This window comes from Serinus canaria, chromosome 2 (genome assembly GCF_022539315.1).
Source record: "Serinus canaria isolate serCan28SL12 chromosome 2, serCan2020, whole genome shotgun sequence".
NCBI lineage: Eukaryota > Metazoa > Chordata > Aves > Passeriformes > Fringillidae > Serinus > Serinus canaria.
Window position 1 is genome coordinate 123,234,857 of NC_066315.1, and position 20,685 is coordinate 123,255,541.

At 42.0% G+C, this 20,685-nt stretch overlaps 1 protein-coding gene across 1 annotated transcript in view; it reads right to left on the reverse strand.

Moving 5' to 3' along the window:
- Positions 1-20,347, reverse strand: part of ZNF704 (zinc finger protein 704) — a 102,029-nt gene extending 81,682 nt beyond the window's left edge. The window contains exons 1-2 of the mRNA XM_030240306.2: positions 20,089-20,347; positions 1,137-1,384 (exon numbers count right to left, since the gene is read on the reverse strand). Of these exons, the coding sequence (XP_030096166.2) occupies positions 1,137-1,384; positions 20,089-20,331 (491 nt within the window). The 5' untranslated portion in view covers positions 20,332-20,347. The remainder of the gene's footprint in view (positions 1-1,136; positions 1,385-20,088) is intronic.
- Between the last annotated feature and the right edge of the window lie 338 nt (positions 20,348-20,685).

Below are 20,685 nucleotides of genomic sequence, written 5' to 3' on the forward strand. Positions count from 1 at the left end.
TCCAGCTCATTGGGGAAAAAATATCCTTCCCTCCAAGGAAGGATGATCTTGTAGCTACAGAAAATGGGGGCTTGACTACTACTTCAAGTAGATTATCTGCATGAAGTCACAAAAAATGCACTTAGACTCTGTACCTCAGCAGCCTGAGTTGTTAAATGGAAATGCTAACATATGGTTTGAGCAGAAGGTTAGCCTAGGTGACTTCCTGAGGTCCCTCCTGACCTATATGTTCTTGTGATCCTATTTGCTTTGAGACACACAGGATGAATGAGAAGGGCACTCAGACATTACAAGGTTGATTACAAGTGAAAATCTCGAATAAGTACCCTAACATTTTCAAGGTTGTAATACATAGCTTTTTACTACATATATACGGTGGGGGGGAAATCCTGTAAAAATGCTCATGGACTCAAGTGCAAGTGACATCTATGACAGCCAGAGAAAAACATCAAGTGATCCTGCTCTGGATGATGTGGTAGACCTGCTGGTTATGTTGGTTTACAGAAAGCCAACAAACTGAAAAACTAAACATCTGTTTTGACTACAATTTTTTTAAGTAGCATCATAAACTTGAAAGGCCTTTTACTGAATTACGTGCAAATAAATTTACCAGGTAGATTAAGCAGAAATCTTTACAGACAGACTGATGCTAACATGAACAAGAAAAAGTACTTGCCATCTTGCAACACAGGATACCCAATGAGTATAAAGTGTCTGCAAGTATGAACAGTAAAAAATTTGAAAAATAAATTGCTAGCAAGTAAGATGATTTTGTATCTAATTTAGAAGATTACTTCTTAGGGTGAAGCTGAGTCAACAATCTCTTCCTCTTAAGACACATACTTTTTTCCAAGTACATCAGCTGCAGGACATTCTAAAAGCAAAAACAATGCAAAAGCAATAGCAAGTCCTACTCTGCAGATGCTCTCATTTTCTGCTACTGGTGTTTTTAATTTCCTAGTAGATCTCTCAAATAGGAAGGTTGTGACTGACTTTGGACTGCCTGGGCACAAACACTGGCCTGAGCAGTTCATAGTGCTGTTTACCAAACTTGTATCTAATGTTCCATTAAAAAAATGGCATGGAAGAAAAAGGAATAAAGCTTAAAACAAAGCACAACAAAAAATCAAACTCACCTTGCTGGAGGCACATCAATATTTGAAGAAACAACCTTGCGCTTCTGCTCCAGAAGACAAACAGAACGAGTGTTTTCCTTTTCATGCTCATGAGCTCTGTTAAGTTTTTTGGTCTCTGCTGTTTTTAAATCTTCCTCCTTTGTGGTGAACAGGAGAAACTGTTGGTCTGGCAGTTTTCGACTGATGTCACTTTTTACATCCTCCTGTTGAAATGCATGGAAGGTCATTTCACGCTTGATGTTGGCTGCCTGAAAAATTGAAAGCAATTATTAAATTTTCCTTTAATTTGCCTAAAATGAGAAACAACCCACTACCCACAGGCATTTGCTTCTAATTAATTATTTGAATTAGTGAATACCATTTCTTTGTCCTTCATAAATTCTGAAACTGCCAATAATTTCTCAAAAACGTTGAAGACTAGCCAGGAAAATAAGCAATTTTTGTCCATTTGATAAAGCGATCAACCTCTTTATGTTAAATCAAAAAGGTATTTGCATTAGAATGTCAGAAACCAGATTATAAACAACATATCTTTAATGCACACACATCTGTGCTGCATAGCTATGCAAAAGAAATCCTACCTGCCTTCCTCCTGAAACTGCAGGAAAAAACTCAGAATTTTTCCAGATTAAACATAACAAAAAATTAAAGCGCTTCCTGCAGCCACATACTGGATTCTTTAAAAGCTGTATTTGCAAATCAGGGGTTTTCTTGGAGCAGAAAAATAATTTGCTATGATCCAAAGGGGATCCCTTCTCCCAGAAGGCAAAGGGGAGCAAGTAATGGCGGCAGGATATCTGTGAGAGCCATCACAGAGCAGGGACACACACCCAGGAGCAACACCAGGCTGTCTCTTGGCTAGCACTTCCCAGATCTCCTGGTCTGCCACTCCCCACAAGCAAAGACTTCCCAAGCAAACAGGTGTCTTAACAAATACACTACCATGCTGGAATACAATGTGCTGGTGTTTATAAAGCAAACTATTGCAGGGCTGCAGGGAAGACCCCGAAAACTCATCAGAACCAAGCAACTCCATCTTCCCAGCAACCAAAACAAAGCACAAGGACCTAGATTTCCTGTGAAATCCATTCCCTGGACAGCTACACTTCCACAGTTTCACAGGGGCAGACCTATCTGTGAGGTGACCCCTCCAACCAACCCAAACAACCAAGCAAAATACGGCCCAACAAAGTGGCAGCTTCTCCTGCCTTGAGCAGAGGTACTTTCACACCACATGCACTTGCTCAAAGAAATCTAGGTGCCTTCTAGAGCTGGCAAACTGGATTTTAAAACATTTTAAAATTATTGCTGATCTTTACATTGAAGATATCCAAGCTGTATTGTCCTCAGATAGTAACAGCACCAATAAACTGAAATTCCAATGTCAATTCTTCCAACTTATTCCTCCTTTTCATCATCCAAAAAATTAATCAATGTATTTGTGTATATATTTATGTAGTAAAATATATTCCTCTCCCCACAGATCTCTGTAGATTTCAAACCTTGGCAGTTACAAAAATGGTGCAAGCAACTTGAAGTTCACAGGAAAGATACTTGCCACAGTAATTTTGCTGTACTCTGTAAACTGTATCACATCATTAATGCATAACTATTTAGGACTGATGATTTAATTGTTTCTAGTGCTTCCACTGAGGGGCTTTTAACAGTTGCTTCAAGAACAAAACAAGAGTTATTATTCTATGAACGTAAACAGTAGAAAGAATTAGACACTTTACACTTCTTCACACACAAACAGATGACACATTACCAAGAAAATCTGCCTGGAAGACAAAACAGTCAGCATGTGATCACACAGAATTAGGAGAAGACATATAAACAACACAAATTGAATTCTGATTTAATGATCTTTTTAAAAAACTTTGTAGATTTACAATTAGCCTTTTTCTGGGTGCCTGAGAATCACTGAAATGCTGAGTTGCCTTCAATTTTCATTAAAACTGACTTATAAGTAATGCAGTGAAGTAACAAAAAAGCCTGAAAATACCCAAGTTCCAATATCCAGCCCCTAGAAATTATGTAACACCAAACAAAGCTTTACATAAGACTTGATTTCCATCCCCTCCACTGCTGCATGGTCTGCCCTTGCATGACCACACCTCCCTTCCTCCCTGCCCAGGATTTCCACCTCATCAGCTGCAGAGGAGGCTTCTGTGTGGGGCAGGAGCAGCTCCCCCGCTGTGCATGGCAGGGATGGCGGTGTCACAAGTACTGGGCAGCACCAGCAGCTGCCTCCTTACCCTCTACAACCCTTAGTGTGGAAAACTCTGCCTAAAGCATGCGAGAGGGACAGCCTCCCTCATTTCCTAACTCTCCCGTGCCTGACTGAACTCAGCTTTCATCAGCATGGTTTTATCTATTCTTTTAATGCACTAAATGCATGATTGTACCAAAGAAAAAAACGTATTTTTGTCTTCTATTTATGAAATTTTAGATTTTACTCAGTTTCAGCAAATATATTGTGCCATACATTGCTGAGTTTTCTTTACAGCCCTAAGTAGTGACACCAGAAGGTTGCAGGCTCAGACTACAGCTGTATCATAAAGCCAAAACCAAAAATAGCAGAATATTTTTACTGTGATACCAGATTATCTATTCTTATATATCGAATTTATCCACATGCAGTTCAAACACATTTCATACGTCAATATGCCACAATTAATAGTCAGCCCCATGCATACATATGGAAGTGAGGAAAGACAAAAATCACAGAGCAAATGCTTAGGTTGCAGAAGCAGCTCAGGTTCTTCAGCCAATGGCCAGAAAAAGCAGAAGACCAAATCCAATGCTTAGACTAATTCTCTTTCTCACCTTCAATTTTCAACAGATGCTTGGAAATACTAACTTCTTTCTAAACTTTCCCTTGAGAGTGACTGCATGTAAAGAATCTTTTCTGCTTCAGAAGCAGGTGATCATGAGAGAAAGCCTAGAGTTTTCCTTGATGGGCTTTCTTCAGTAGCTTTCTCCTACTCCACACGCAGTTTTTCTATTTTAATTTGTCCATGTCTCTGGAAGCCATTTCCCCTTGAGACACCTGTCCTGTCTGGAAGTGTATGGTGTCTTTTGCTGGAAATCCAACCACCTACACAAGCAGCCATTGATGTGAGTAATGCTGAGGGCCACGGTCATTTGAATGATCAGGTTCCTCACTTTGTGGCAAACACTGATTAATGACCAGGACACCTCAGATTTCAAGCTCTGCTTCACCAGCACACATAGTTCAGAGATAGTAAGGATAATTCCCAATATATCTTTCCAGACAGTTAACTATTCTGTCATATTTTATCAGTAACTTTTTTTTTTTCATAGATCCTTAATATTCTTTTATCCACTTGAGTCTTAGAGTGATCCTTCAAGTCCAGAATGTTTCAGCAAAAATCCTGTGGAAGATCTAGTCAAACCTGTCTAGGCCTGTCTCACAGACAGAACGTAAGACTTTGACACCATTTTATTTCAGCTTACTTCCAATACTTCACATTTCTCCATCCTTTGCTGTTCTCAAATTCCATGATTACATTATTCCCGAATGGTTCAGCTTTTCCTGTCCTCCAATATTGCCATCTTATTGCCTCCAGTATCAACTACTGGTAAATTTTTTGTCCTTTTCATGCACTTGATGAATTATCACTCATACAAGCCACTTGATAATAGGCTGTTTTTCTATGCAATTCACTGTGTATTTTCACCCTTAAGCCATTAGCAACCTTCAGCTAACTTTCAACAGAGTTCTTTACAACCTGGCCTCAGGCAACCACATCACTTGGAAGCTCAGTCACAGAAACAGGAGCTATAAACCACCTGTAAATTAAAAAAAAATAGTATTGTTTCTCTCTGCAGTTACCTCCTCCTGCCTTTGTCAATTCCACCCGTCCCATCACTATTGGGCAAGGGAGACTTCTGATACTGTGCTCCTTGGAAACAACCATATTACCCAAGCGTTCCCCACTGGAGCTCAAGCATGGGACAGTGCCAGAGCTGAGGTCTGATGTGGTGTTACTAATTCAGTAATCATCCTGCAAAAACTGAAAAACATTTCTTGCTTTGGTTTCTAAGTCAAAACTTTATTAAGAAAGCCTTTCAATTTCTGCTTCAAAGTTGTCAAGACAATCATATCTATTCAGATTGAGGGTTTTACTTTTAAGTTAAGGGTTTTACCTTAAAGCTTGATTCATTATTATTAAACAACAAAGTTTAATAATCCATGTGACAGCTAAATTATTTGCACAGTTACTATTTTCAGCAGTATATTAATAGGTTTTCATTGCAAACCTATCTTAACCTGCCTATAGAAAGTTTTATATGGTGGTATTTTGTCATAACCAAATTGCTGGTGCTGAACTCCACATCAAGGCCATGTGTTGCAATGTAAGTCCTGTCCAAAATGAGCATGCTTAACACTGACACAAACTGGGGCATTTAGAGAAGTGTTTCACTATTCCTTACAGATGATGTACAGGCTGCAATTTTTCAGGAGTTTAGGCCTTAACTTATGTGCAATCAATTTTTGCCCTACCCTTGCTCTTGCACATCCTGATAAGATGCTGACAATGCAGTCAAACCTCGGTCTCCTCCAATTTCAGTTAAATTTCAGCTTGCATTTTACCCTGAACAGCAAAAAATTATTGATCAAAAAGACAACTCAGGCACTGAATTGCCTATTCAAAGGATCAGTGAACACGAGAATAAGTAGACCTATCACATTTATATGGAAACACAGTGACTCAGATTTGACAGATTATTATGTCACCCCTTGAGTATAACCTGACTGGACTTTATCATCTTCCCTTACTTATGGTACACTGCTGCTTAAAAACTGAAGTTATTGATTTACAAATAGCTCACTAGTATTTAACAGGCATTAAGATATCTGTGTTTCCTACACAATGGAAAGCACTGAATTCCCAAGAATATTAGCATTGTGACCCATCTGTATGGAAATCTATCTTCAAATGTGAAAAATTACTCCTACCCGTATTCTTTCAAATTTCCTATTTTTTGGTGCAACACCTGTGGATTCAGGTGGGCACAGCAGGAATAGAAAAATAATTTTTAACAGGCTCTCTAACAGACTACACCGACAGATGGAAACACAACAAAGCATTGAAAGAATTGCCACACCACATACCATGCCTACTTTGCTGACAGTTTTATCAACATCTCAAGGGCTGATTTCCACATGGCAGCTGCCCAGCTCAACAGAGCACTGCCTCCCACCCCTGTGACTCGATGAAGCACCTTCCATGAGGCTACACCGATTTACACCAGATGAAGAAGATGCTATCACAAGCATGACTGCATCTGCCTGCCAAGAAACAGGCCTGCAGCCACAGCCTCGGCAGAGAGGGGCTTGCAGCTCACTGTCAGGCAGCAGAGCAGCGAGAGCCCAGCAGGCCTCCTTAACCTTCTGGGGGGGACACTGGATAACTTATGTTTCTCCTCATAATGTCTCCTGGGATCTGGAAGGGCTAAGACATATGAGAAAGCTGAGCATGTCCCTTCCACACACACTTTGAATCCTAGAGGACTGTAAAATAAATAATCTTCCAACTGTGGCCTATTTTGTGCCATTATGTTTTGTCCATACAGATAACAAAGCTAACTTTACAATAAAAGCAAAGAAGTACCTCTAAAATACAATAAAACTATTTTACAAGGCAAGTATCTGTAGAAAAGTTGACTGCATCCAAAGCTCCCTATAAACAAACACACTAGTGGAAATACATTTTGGGAATCTAGTTTAGGTAATCCCACCATTTCTTAATAATCCTGAAGCCATTGTCATGTATCCATTTTTGTACAAACTTCTTTTTCTCCCTCAACCCATAAAGCTGTATTTCCTTTAGCTCACCTACACACCACTCTAACTGGACTCAACTCCAGTGTCACTTCATTCCAAAATCAACAAGATCCCTCACAAGCCACACTAGGCTGTTTTCTGGAGTGGGGGAGGGGTGGTGGTATGTGTGTGTGGGTGTAACATGCTAATTAAAAAACACATATCAAAAAACCCCACCCCACCAGCAATCTCTCAACTCACTGCTCCAATTCTGGCTATTTGCATTGTCAACAGATAAATAATTTTAACAGTGAGTCCTAGGCCTATGCACAATATTAACACTACACAGCTGATCAAGAAGACACAGTTTTGGATGTGGATTTTTGGTTTCCATCGGATTTATGATGTAATCAGCTGATCTAATTCCATCAAAAAACTCTTTAGATTAAACACCAATTAAAAAAACACCAGATTAGACAGATTAGCTATGAGATGGTTTAGCACCAGCCAACCGGCTGTATAACTCTGCTGCTTTTCATAAACAGTTTTTTGATTCTGGCTTTGTGACCACCTCTTTCCTTTTTCTGAAATAGATGTAATCACCCTAAGTGTTTGGGACTGCCAATAAAACTCCCAACTAGCAAGAAAACAAAAGTTCCAGGATTTTTTTAATTAAACAAGGCTTTAGCAACATTTTTGATCCATTACAAAACAAACGGGCAGCTCAATGGGGAAGTGAAAGAAGGAATCAATATATTTCAGTCTAGCATGTTAATGGGAAACAAGAATGAGATGTGTATACATAACATAACACACATTTAAAATGTTCAGCCAAAACAAGAACTCAAAAAGGCCCTTTTCAGGCCAGCCTGAACAGTCAGACAATGCTCTAGGGACAGGGATAAGCCACTTTTCTCAACAAGAAAGAAATCAGGAATAAAGTTCACAACAAAACACAACAAGCAAAAATGAGAAACACCAAACTTGCTACGAAAATTAAATGCAAGGAAAAAAAATTAAATTAAATCTCTGGAAGGACAAAGATTTTGGTTCACTCATATTGCTTTGTACAATATTTCCAGTTCAGGTTCCTATAACAGAGGGGTTTTTTTACATTAAAAGGCTCTAATTTTTGACATTCAAAAACAGTGTCCTCACTGGAAGGAAAGAATGCATCAAATTTCCATTTTGCCAGAAATCTCTATTCATAGTGAAACACAAAGAGATAAGACAGATTTTCGTAATGATGCTTGGAAATAATCTGCCCTGAATTTCAATGTATTATTACATTTTCGAATATACTTTGCATTTAATTACTCGCTTCACCAGTAGTTGCTCATTACATATAAATCATGTTGATCTAATCACTCTAAGCATTTATAAATTGTTGGTCTCTAACAATATAGAACATAATGCATTTTAAGGTCACTGTAAGTGTTCCTTACAATATATAGTACACATTAATGTACAGTAATGTACTATTCATCTTCAACCAGACTAGGACAAAATCTCTATCTTCATCTGACCAAACATAGAAAACCATCCATAGAATATATTTTTTATGTATTAAAACCCAACTCTAAGCATGTTAACTTGCCTGGATTCACAATACAGTGTTATGCAGCAAGAACTGGAGTGAGCAAGAAGTTTCTATCCTCCCATCACCCTTTCGTGCATGTCAGCACTTAGCTGGCTGAACATAACTCATCTACAAAAACCACATATCCCAGCACCAGTTTAAGGTGTTTCTGAGTTATAGAGAATCTACCCAGATGAATGACAGAAACTTTCACTCCCACATTTGAAATCTAGTACCCAGCCAGGTACCTGTTGTACCCCAAATAAAACCTCCACCACCTTCTGACATCTGAAATACTATACTAACTGGCACAGGAAGCATAAATGTTATTAAAACTGGACAGAAAGGTCTCACTAAGATTACAAGGGAAGACAGCAAGGAACACTGGGAATTCATGGTCCTTCCCATACACCATTTTCAGGTCTGAACAAATATAATTCAGAGGTATTTGTGCCTTTTTCTCTCCACCACATCAATAAATAATGAAGATGTGGAAGTACGGTTGCTTTCTTTCCCATCCCATATGCAGGCATAGTAAGTTCCTCACAGAAAAGTACACGACATAACTTCTAACATTATCAGACACCAATCAGTAACAGCTACCAAATTTTACTACTAATCACTGAAAGTGTGCATCTTTGAAATTTGCTTGCAATGTTTAAGTCTCAGAGAAATAACTCTGTGTTCTGTGTCCTGGCTATGCTGTGTACATAGGGGTGTGACCTGCAGTGACCACCCTGCAAACCCAACTAGCTGGGTTCCAACTGAACACTGGCCCCCAGGCTTGGCATCAGTGGCAGGATCTCAGCAGAGCTATTTCAGCTCTGTTTTCATTTTCTTAAATAAAACAAGTGCCTGAGAAACACCCTGCCTCTAAACATCTAAAAATATAGTACCTTGGAAAGCCTTAAGCAGGAGGAAAGTGGAGGGTCAGAGTTGCAAAAAGCAGGTTAATTTTTTATTTAGGAATTCTGTTGCTTTAATCTTTGCCAAGCATGCTTACCACTGAGTGCTTGGTACTCCACCACACTTTTAGCAGGACTTGCAGGCCAGGAATGGGCAGTCATAATTGCCTTCCCAATTACTGGTTGCACAGAAAGTGAATTTAAAATTAACTAAACCAATTATCACATATTTTTTCTCACAAGGACCTACGTGCCTGGCCATGCAAGTGGGAAGGAAGGGTTCGTGCCAGGCAGCAGGTTTCCCTCACCTCTCCTGCAGTGAAAGCAGTGTAAGGAATGCCCAATGCCACCAGAGCAACCTGTGGCCACACAGATGAGGATCTGGAAATGTCTGCCCTGGGCTGGTCAAGAAGAACAGGAGAAAAGAGGAGGATACACTGGGGTCTTGCTGGTCACCTCTGGGGAAGCTTAAAAAACCCTGGAATAGGAGAAAAAAAACCCAAGCATGCTAATGTGGGCCAGCAGGGAAGTTCAAATAAACCTTTTCTGTTCTTATCTCTGTTGCATTACTAGATGTACTTACAAGCAGCAAGCAGTGAGCAACATCAAACCAGGTGTTCCCACTGCACTGACTGAAGTTCTGAAACCTCATGTCAGGGTATTTTTTATGGTATGCCTATGAATATCTATTTTCTATGAAATGGTGATTTTACTTGTAAGAGATGCAAAAAAGATCCTAGAACACAGTGGGGTAAAGTACCTACTGTCTTTGCTGCCCCTAATTTTGATTGTCTGGATCAAAAAGTTGTATACACCAGCTTATGTAGCTTAATACAGCTTTGTGTATAGACTGTCTTACTAAATATGGCCTTTACTAGCTGAATTTCATGTGCAAATAAAATATATTTTAACTATTTCAAGACCATTGCTGAAGATGTACAAGACACTCCACCTGTTTCTCTCTTCATCTGCTGGTGATCTGGGATCAGCAAAGACGGCAGCAGCTCAAAGAAGTACTAGCACTTCTATAATCTCATTCAGGATCAAGTAAGTAAGAGCTCACAAAAATCAAACTAAGAGGGAGTGGGGAACTCTCCACACTTAGCAGAAGGTTTTGGAAATGCTGCCTCATTGCTCCTCAGCAAAAAAACCCTTCATTGGTACATCTGCATTTGAAAACCCTCCTCCTCTTGACTGGACAGAGATATAAAGTAGGATATTTTTAGTGAAAAAAAAAACAGGTTAGCTTTATTTTCAAGATCTCTTGCAATTAAGATACAGAGGTGTGAGATTTCTGAGGTCAAAAGTTATTTTCTGACTTTGAAAGCAGCCAGCTGAGATGAGATACTGTAGATCTCAGATCACTTAGAACAGTATGGAAATGCAATCCATTTGCCTTTACATCCTGGAACTTTGCTCTTTTTTGTTTGTTTAAATTGTGGCATTTCAGTGAAATAAAACCAAGGGAGTTCACAGATGTATGCAACTGTTTTAACATCTGAATGAAGTAAGTGCTGTGAATGAAAGGGTCAATGCTGATCCCTGATGCTGAAAGCCTGGAAGAGATATTACAAGACAAAAAATAAGCACAAGTCCTTATCTTCTCTAACAGATCTTGACCCTGGAAGTAGAAAGCATGATCCCTCAGCAGAGTAGAAAAAGCAAGAAGCACTGCTCCAACAGAAGATTCTCCCAAGTATGAGTTCAACTCGAGACAAAATCATGTAGCAGGTTTTCTGCTCAGATTAGGAGAGGTGCCAAAAAAGAGTTTATTTTTGTGTCTGACTACACAATAAACAGTATCACAGAGTTACAACTCATTACCCCTGGAAGCAACAGAATAACATCAGTAAAAACATGCAGAGGCGAAAGGCCACCTTCTCCAGCTGCTCCAGAAAACAGCCCTCCATCAAACCACTACAGGGATGCAATAATATCTCACAGTAGAAAAGCCTTCACAAAGAACCTGAAGGACCATCAGGCCCAAAGTAAAGTACAGTCCAACTGCCACATGGCTTCTAAAGGATGAAGGCTTGCTCCATTTCTAACCTGCTCTTTCCTCCATATGCCTGTCCTAGCTGAGATATCCTATCTTTTCCTCTGCACTATCAGGATGTTTGGCAAGCTCTTCCTTGAGCCACCATAACTGAAGGACAGCACAGAGTCTACAGACGCTGCTGCACATGTTTTCCACTGTTTCAGTAACCCACAAAAGCACACAATGAATTCTGGCACAACCACAAGGCTGCCTGAGTAACTGGGAGCTGGAGGAAAGGAATACTTTACCCTTTTTGGAACTGATGAAACATAAACTCCACAAACTCCAGTTTGTGGCACATCCAGTGCCCAGGCACAAAGCACTCTATGCTATCCATGTTCCTGCTCCAGCAGATGGACCTACCAGCATGGAGAAAGAAACACCTGCAAGACCAAGCACTTCTCTCCTGCTCTGAAAAGGTAGGGACAATTGTCTGAAACAGTGTTGGTCACACATACTGAAGCAAAATATCACTGTAAATCCTTAGCAACCACCAATTCACCTTTATTAATTTCACTGCTTCTTCTGTATAGCTCTGTAAATCAGATCTGAATGGCTGTCCATGGCCTTATAGATCACCACTGACCTAGATCTAAAGGCAGCAAGGCCTGCATCACAGTGTTCTCTTTAAAGTATTTTAAAGTAGAAATATCAGATTTTTTTTCCTCTGGAGGTACTCACATTTCTCATCACTGCATTATAGAAAGAAAACTGTTGAGAAATATGAGGTAAAAAGCATTTTGGATCCAATGAGAGGTTTTTTTATACCATTTTAAAGGGACATGCATACATACATAAAAGACCAGGCTGGCTCAAATGTTTATCTTGCCAGCTTTACAATGTCCAGCTTATAGAAGGTGATTGTACAATTTGCTCTCTATGTCAGTATGATGTAGGCATCAGTCACTTTATCTGCTGAAGCACAAAATAAAATTTAAGTAACCATGCAATCCTGACTGCTTGTTTTAACAGCACTGCCCATCTAAAGTTCAAATAATCTTTTATCCACCATGTAAAAAAATGCATGAAAGATGGTAAAACACCAAGCTATATAATTTCACGCATCAGTATCCTATCACTGAGGCATTTTACCTTCCCTCTGATTCTGTGTTGAGTGATCATAACAGTCTTTTACTATTATTGGGACCACTATGAAATAGTTCTAGTCTACTAGTAGATTTATACTTGTGTTCAATTAATTGGGCTGAAATCCTAAATCTGCTTAAACTAGCAGGACTTTTCCATCAACTTCAGCTGGGTCAGGATTTTATGGAAATTAAATTCTGTGTGTTTTGAAAAACACAAATAAAAAAATCTGTATTTTTATTCAAAGTCCAAGCAACAGAAGTTGTTCAGTTTCCTGTCTTCATTAGTTTTGTTGTCAAACAACAAATACCACCCACACATGTACTTTTTAATACAATACGACAAATGTCACTGCAATAATCATTTGAGATTGGAAAGTTTGGCCAGGTGCCAGAGTAGTGAAAGTGATCCTATCACAGATTGTTCAGCAGCAGCAGTGGTAACATTAAATTCCTGTGTGCTCTGCTCAGCAACACGCTACAGTGAAAAACATGAACACAAGTTCATGAAATTAAAGCTGATTCCCAGAGGAGCTAATGAACATTCTTTTCATTCACCTTCTATTTTCTGTTCAATTTTTGTAAATAAATAAAAACACTTAAGAGTTTCTCTTTTGACCTATTGTCCTTTTGTAGTCTTTGGGCTGGCCTTAAGCTGCAGTATTAGTCAAGCTGCTAAACTATTTTTAGAAATAAGCAATTCAATAAATCACTTGAAAGCATTATAAAGCCAATGTGGACTCATTCTGAGGGAATAAAAAAAAAAAAAAGCATAATTGCTCAATCCACACAGTATTTACAAAGCAGACACCAGCAAGGACCAGCATGCTCCTGGCTGGCCAAGCAGCCAAATTCTCATCTTTGAGGCACCAATTTATCCCACAGTCTTGTAAGAGCTCTCCGTTGCTCTTGTAACACTGGAATTTCTAATCTAGCAGCTGGAAAAACAGAGTAGGACTTGAGGGTTCAAAGCTGATTTACAGGGTTCTTAGACTTTTCTGTAACCTTGGGTCTGAAGAAAGCTTGGAAGAGCATAGGATCAACAAAGGCACAGATGGTCTGTGCATCTGCACTTGTCACAGGACACATTACAAATGTTAGTTACCAGCCCATGAAAAGCACTTTCTCAATACTTAAGTTTTAAGATAAAAAAAATGTCACTTCTGTCTCCAAGGAAGAACCAGGGAACTACAGGCTGGCTGGTTCTCTTCATCTTGATCCCTGGGAAGGGATCACAAGACAAGGAGGGCTGGCTGATACATCTGACATCATGCTGCCACTCAGAGAAACCTTGACAGGTTAGAGAAATGAGCCAAGAGGAACCTCAAGAAACCCAACCAGGGGAACTGTGAAGTCCTGGACCTGAGGAAGGACAATCCCAGGGAGGAACAATCTCAGGCACTAGTTTGTGCTGGAGACCACCCAGTTGGAAAACAGCTTTGTAGAAAAGCTGAACCATGTCCTGTGCTGCATTAGGCAAAGTACTGACAGCAGGTGGAGGGAGGTGATCCTGGTGCCTCTACTAAGGCACTGGAGAGGCCACACCTGGAATGACAGGTTCAGTTCTGGGATCCCAAATACAGGAAAGACACGGATACACCAAAGAATGTGCAGCAAAAGGCCACCAGAATGATTTCAACATGGAGAAGAAAAGGCTTTGGAGAAACCTTATTGCAGTCTTCTAGTACTTCCAAGGTACAAAGGAAGGAGAGGGATTTTTTTATATGGGCAGATAGTGACAGGACAAAAAAGCAATGGTTTTAAAATGAAAAGAGGGCAAGTTTAGAATAGTTGCTAGGAAGAAATTCTTTACTCAGAGGGTGGTGAAACACTGGAACAGGTGCCCAGAGAAGTGGTGGATACCCCAGCCCTGAAGTGTTCAAGGCCAGGTTGGATGGAGCTCTGAGCAACCTGGTCTAGTCAGTGAGTGGCATCCCTGCCCATGGCAAGAGGCTTGGAACTAAATGATCTTTAAGGTGCTTTCCATTCCAAACTGGTCTATGATTTTGTGACTAAGAGACTGGACTATCTCCTACGAGGAGAGGTAGAACTCTTCAGCCAGGAGAAGAGAGGGCTCAGGGGAATCTTAAAAATGTCTAGAAACAGGGAATGGAGAGAACAGAGAGCCAGGCTCTTCTCAGCAGTGCCCAGTGCCAGGACCACAGGAGGTTCCCTCTGAACATCAGGAAACACTTCTTCATTGTGAGGGTGACCCAGCAGTGGCACAGGTTGCTGAAACAGGCTGTGGAGTCTCCCTCCTTGAAGATATTCAAAACCCACCTGGACATGGTCCTGGGAATCAGCTCTACATGACCCTACTGGAGCCGGGGGGTTGGGCCAGGTGATTTCCAAGGGTCCCCTCCCAATTCAAACATTCTATGACAGAGACTGAGAAGCACTTCTCTGTCCACTGACACATACTGAATACCTGAAGGCTTTCAACTGATCACTCTCAACTGACCTCATTCTAGACCAAAAAGAATATAACAAAAAAAGATCAGAACTGATAGTGGCTTCACTTTTACGTAGTTACAGTTTTCTAATACAATTCCTTTTAGAGGCAAAGTGGTTTTGTTTGGTCTGTGTCCAAACAACAACAACAAAATTACATTAAAAAATACCCAGCAAATTAGTCCCATTCATTCTTTATTAGGGGAGAGTGGAGAAAAAATACTACCTTATTTTCTCACCTCCCCCATCTCTGCCTCCAGTAATCCATATTATATACAAACTTTTAAAACTTTTCAAAAGAAAGAAAAGAAAAAAATCCCAAGTCTAGCCATGAATATTCCACACCAACTTCACTGGACAGGTTTTCACTCGAGAACAAGAAGCAGCCAAACAAAGTTTGAAATTTAAAAATTATTTAACTTTATCTACTTAAAAAAATATGGCTAAGCTGCTGGTGTTTATCTGCCTCTCTCATCTCACCCTTTAGTTGTTCCTCACAGTCCATCAGTGTCCATTCATATCTTGTGTTACTCTTTGTAGAATTGAACAGACCAGAATCATGCTTGTTCTGAATCTGTACATAGCCTAGCCTAACAGGCTCCAAGTTCAGGACATGAGTTCTGGTGTTCTACTAACTAGCAGTATTTATAAAAATAACATCATTATTAGTCTGAAAGGAAACGGTTTATTTTCCTCTTAAGTTCCTAATGTGTCTGTCTAATACTAAGCAAAGCTGGTATTTGAAGCCTGTATTTTGCAAATTGCCTCTGAAAATACATTTACACACACACATGAAAGCTAAATTAAATAACACTTGCTAATCAAGTAGGAAAACACACTTTTTTTTGTCCACAATGAGTATATAGCCCATTCAAACTGCAAAACTGAAAGTCTGATTTAAAGGACAGCAATGAATTCACACCTGGCTTCAGAAAGAAGTAGCAAAAGAGAAGAGAGTGAATTCAATGCAGCTGAACAACACATAATTAAAAGGCAACTGATTTCTTCCACATAAGCTCTAAAGATTCTTCTGCATCCCATATATCACACAGATGTCTTTATCTTAAAAAAAAAAAAAAAAAAAAAAAAAGTGAAAAAAATCAACCCAAAACACAAAACACAACAAACCACAAAAACGGTGTCCAAAAGTATAATTTTTCATTAACTCCTACCAATGTGTGCCATCTCCATTCTGAAACTGCTGGATCAGACTTGTACATACTCCTTACTTTCCACCTGTCACAAATTTCACTTCACAAAGTGGGTGAAACTTTACCCAATGGTAAAGTGTAAGCATGAAGTTAAAGTCTTGTTTACATTGCTTGGGCTTTTTTATTCCTCTACCATCACTGCACAGCTCTCTAGGCCTTTAGTTTTCAGATTCTTCATATGATCATTTTCCATCATTTGGGGACCTATATATTTGCAAGATCAAATCCACTTGTGGGAAATTCATCCTTCTGAACTACGAAGAGGTGCTCACCAACAAGCCAGAATCTGGAACAGGTAGTTCCATGGGGGAGGAATAGGTGCAGCATCCATAGTCAGCTGGATTAGGAATGTCCTGTGTCCATACTCTCAGCCTGGGGACAGAAACTGGGCTGGAAACTGGCAACTCAACCTGGCTGAACAGAAGAAAGCACCAACCCTGTACTATTCATAACAGCATAGAAAATATTGCTGCATGCTGGCATGTTATCACAAGCCCATGTTTGCTACTAGCCCACATTCTCAATCATAGCACTCTGATGGCTTAGAGACAAATTAGCATAATTCTGCTGCTTGCAGTGGGGTTTTCCTCTAAGTATCTGATAAAGTCAGCATCGGAGACTGCTGATGGACCCCACTTCAAAACTCCTTTCCCCATCATCAAACTTAGCAGTTTCCACAAACTACATCAACCCCAGCATGGTACTAACGTGGCTGTGCTATCTGAACTAGGCTACATACAAAAGATGAATTAAACAGGATTGCAAATTAACCATGCCTCAAGACAAAGTACTAGCAATTACACTATTTATACTTTTTCATCTCATTTTAAATGGCTGAAAATCCAGATGCAGCCAAAGCAAATACGGGCTGCACAAAAAGGGTTTCACATGCAAAATGAGTCTGCATAATCAGCACCTTGGTGTAATTAGTTTCCATATAGAGATTAATGAACTAGTTCTGACAAAGTAAGAAGACACAGCACTTCTCAACAAAGCATTATAAGATTTCCAAGACTCTCTGGCTATTCTGCCATGACCCACCAGCAACACAGAGCATAGTCGTGCCTCTTCCAGCATGGTAGCACAGCAAGGGAGAACAAGCAACAAAAATGTGCTCCAGTGTTCTCCTGGACAGGTACACAGCTACAGCAACATACAGACACAATTTCTGTATCTTCCCCATGACCACCAGTCTCTCTTTTTTGTCATACATGTTCTCTCTTTCCACGACTTCAGAAACTGGAGAAATAATATTTATCTTTATAAGGTACTTCATCCTCTCTATCCCCATCTTAAGAGTGAGGGTCAAAACCAGACTACCAAAGGCACGGCCACACAGTGGACTTCTTTCTGGAGCAGAGAATATGGCTGTAAGACCTGATAGTGCCAGTTCTTTGCTGATTTTGACTAGTGGACTAAATTCTCAGGCACCTTTTAATAATATTAATTCCATTGCTGACCCTATGATGCTTTCATCCATGTATCACAGACAGTCCATAGAAGTGACTTTGTCACAAGCCCCCGAAGCCACTAGCTTTGAAATGCCGTTCCACCCAAGGGCACAGACATCAAGTGAATATGTGAATACATGTGAATATACACCAGAACACCGTGTGATGCTTCTTAACTGCATTATCCAGATAGTACACACTGCAAAGCCCAGATCATTTTGCTTTCAAGTCCAAATAAATTCTGAAGCTCTTCAGGATTTCTCTTATTATGAAGGTATAGGTCAATGCAACAATTTATGCCATCTCTCAGGAGTGGACACCCATTCAATATGCTTTGCTTCCAGTCCCTAATTCAGCAGTCTGTGTCTGGGAGTCAGATGCTGCTGACTCCATGCCACTTCTCCATTTGGAAGGAATTCCAGCTGACAAACCTCAACCAGATTGTGCCAGTCCTATTACTCTTCCAGTGCTTTCCAGCTGGACCTCAATATCCATTTTATGCCTGCTTCTCTCATTAAAAGAAATGCAACCTGCTTGGAAAACCCACCTTCTGACAGACTCAGGGCCACACAGCCAGAGCTACTTTTGAGAAGCACCTTTGCAGTTCAGTCACTTCAGGCTTAAAAGCACCCAGAAACACAATGCCAAAGGCAGAGAAGTTTTATCTGTTCCTTTAAAATTACTTGGAAGAACCCTCCCATTAAGCTTTGAGAACTCCCACACTCACAATCTCTAAAGAAATACACACAGAAAGGTAATTTATTTACTATGTTAAATTTTAAGCCCTCCCAGTTTATAATACTCAAAAGTACAAACAGAGAAAGCAGAAACTGAGCAGGTAACGACAGTTAGAAACATTTCTCCAGAGGGTAAATATGTGCACCTGGTTATCAACAATGACTTGACAGTTTATTATGTACACTAAGTGTAGCCTAACAGGCATTACTACACTAATCTCACCTATGAAGTAGGTTTACTATTCAAGGAAGTAAATACATGCAAACACAATATTTTTGCGTGTACACATACTCCTAGGTGTAAGGCAGAAATACCAGCAACCTCTAGCAGTCCTGCTACTTGAAAGCATGTTGAGGGCTGACAAAGGACAGTACACTCACATGTTATATGCAGATTATACCTATGTAATCCAGTTATCTTTCAGTTCATTGTGCTCCACTTGAGAATTCCACTCTTTTTTCTTATTAGGTACACCCAGGAAGTTCCTCTAAGCCTCCTCTACCACTTAAGACCTTCATTACTAAGGGGAGAATGATGGGACCAGAAGCTCATGATGGTGCTCTTCATCCTAAGGCTACCACTCAAGTGTCAAGTGCTGGTTCTGTAGCAAAAAAGTTGTTTCAGCCTGTCAGGCCTCAGTACCATGGATGGTCTGACCCAGACACCACAACCACAACTCATGGCATTTGACAGACTCAGTGAAGAGCTACAGTCTGACTGATTCTCTCAGTGCTGTAACAAAACTGCTCTGAAGTAATATGGGGATAACGTGCTTTTCTGCTGCTATTTTCCTTTCTGTACTGTTTGTTTTGGATTTGTTCCCTTCTTTTTCCCCCCACCTCTAGATATAGAAAGGACCCCAGTGGTAATACAGCACTCCTAACTATCCATCCCTGAACTCCTATCAAGTAAGAATTATCGCCTAGATTGGAAAAAATAAAAATAATTCAAATGGGTACCCTTTAAACTTTAAACACATTTATTTTCCATAATCAGTGCACATCTATCACACGAATCCTCTATAGTACTATACATAGACTTAATCCTACTACCCTGGTTATCCCAAGAAAAAAAAAAAAATACAGAAAACGCATAATAATAAAATCATTAAGCCTAAATTTGCGGGATCTCAGCCAGTGGGTGTGTTCATCAGGTTGTTCCAAACCGCACCGATTTCAGCGCACTGCCCGCGCACGCTTCGATGCGATTTGAATCAGGCCTCTGCACAGAAGGGCTGCATTCTTAAACTTTCCACAGGTCGTCCACCCAGACCTCCTGACCACGGCCACCCGCGCTCGCAGGAGCCCCGTGCGGCCCCGGCAGCCCGCACGCCCCGCAGGCACAGTTCTCCGAACACCTCTGCGCACACGGCCGGCTTGAACATCCTCCAACCCCCGCCAGCCGCGCGCTTCACCCAGCCAAGTCTCCACTCCCGATGCTCAAACTCCTTCAGACCCCGGTGGCTCCCTACGCCCCCCGCCCGCTTTTAGCCAGCCGCCCCCGCCGCCCGGGACTTGCGGCGGGCCGTCTGGCCCGCCCGGCGTCGGAGTCCCCTGCAGCCTCCCGGTGCCAGCCCGCTCCCAACCCCGCCGCCGGCCTCAGGCCGCCCCCAGCGCTCGCCGGCCCGGCCCGCCTCACCGGCCCCGCTCCCCGGCCCGGGCCCCTCGACCGCCCCCGCCCCGCTCCCTCCCGGGACGCACCTTAAGGCTACCCCGGAGGGGGCCCTTGCCGTGGCCGGCCAGCGCCGGGGGGGCGCTCCCCAGGCCGCCCTCCTCTTCCTCCTCTTCCTCCTCCACCTCAACCACCACGTCCTCGTCTTCGTCCTCTTCCTCCAGCGCCACAGCGGAGCCCTCCCGCCGGGGCGGCCTCCAGGCGCTCTCGGGCTTGGGGGGCCGGACCGCGTCCACCTGCGGCGCCGCCGCGCTCAGCCGCCGGCTGCCCATGCTGGAGCGCTTGGCCAAGCGCCGCGCCTGCATGGTGCCTCCGCCCGGCCGGCCCGGCCCGGCCGCCTCCCGCCGCGCTCAGCCCCGGCCGCGGGCAGCGGCCCCGCCGAGGTGCCCAAGGGGCGGCGGCGGCGCTCACCGGGGGGCGGCGGTGGGTGTGTGCGGCGGGCGCGCCGCGGCCATGGGGGCCCGCGACCGCGGCCAGGCGGGCCCGCAGCCGGCGTGGCCGCCCCGCCGCTCGCCCACCTGCTCCCGGCGCCCTCCTTCTCCGCCGGCTGTCCGCCCGGCCCGGCCCGGCCCGGCTGTCGGGCGCAGCGCGCGGTCCCCTCCCGCTCGCCCTTCCTCGCCGCCACC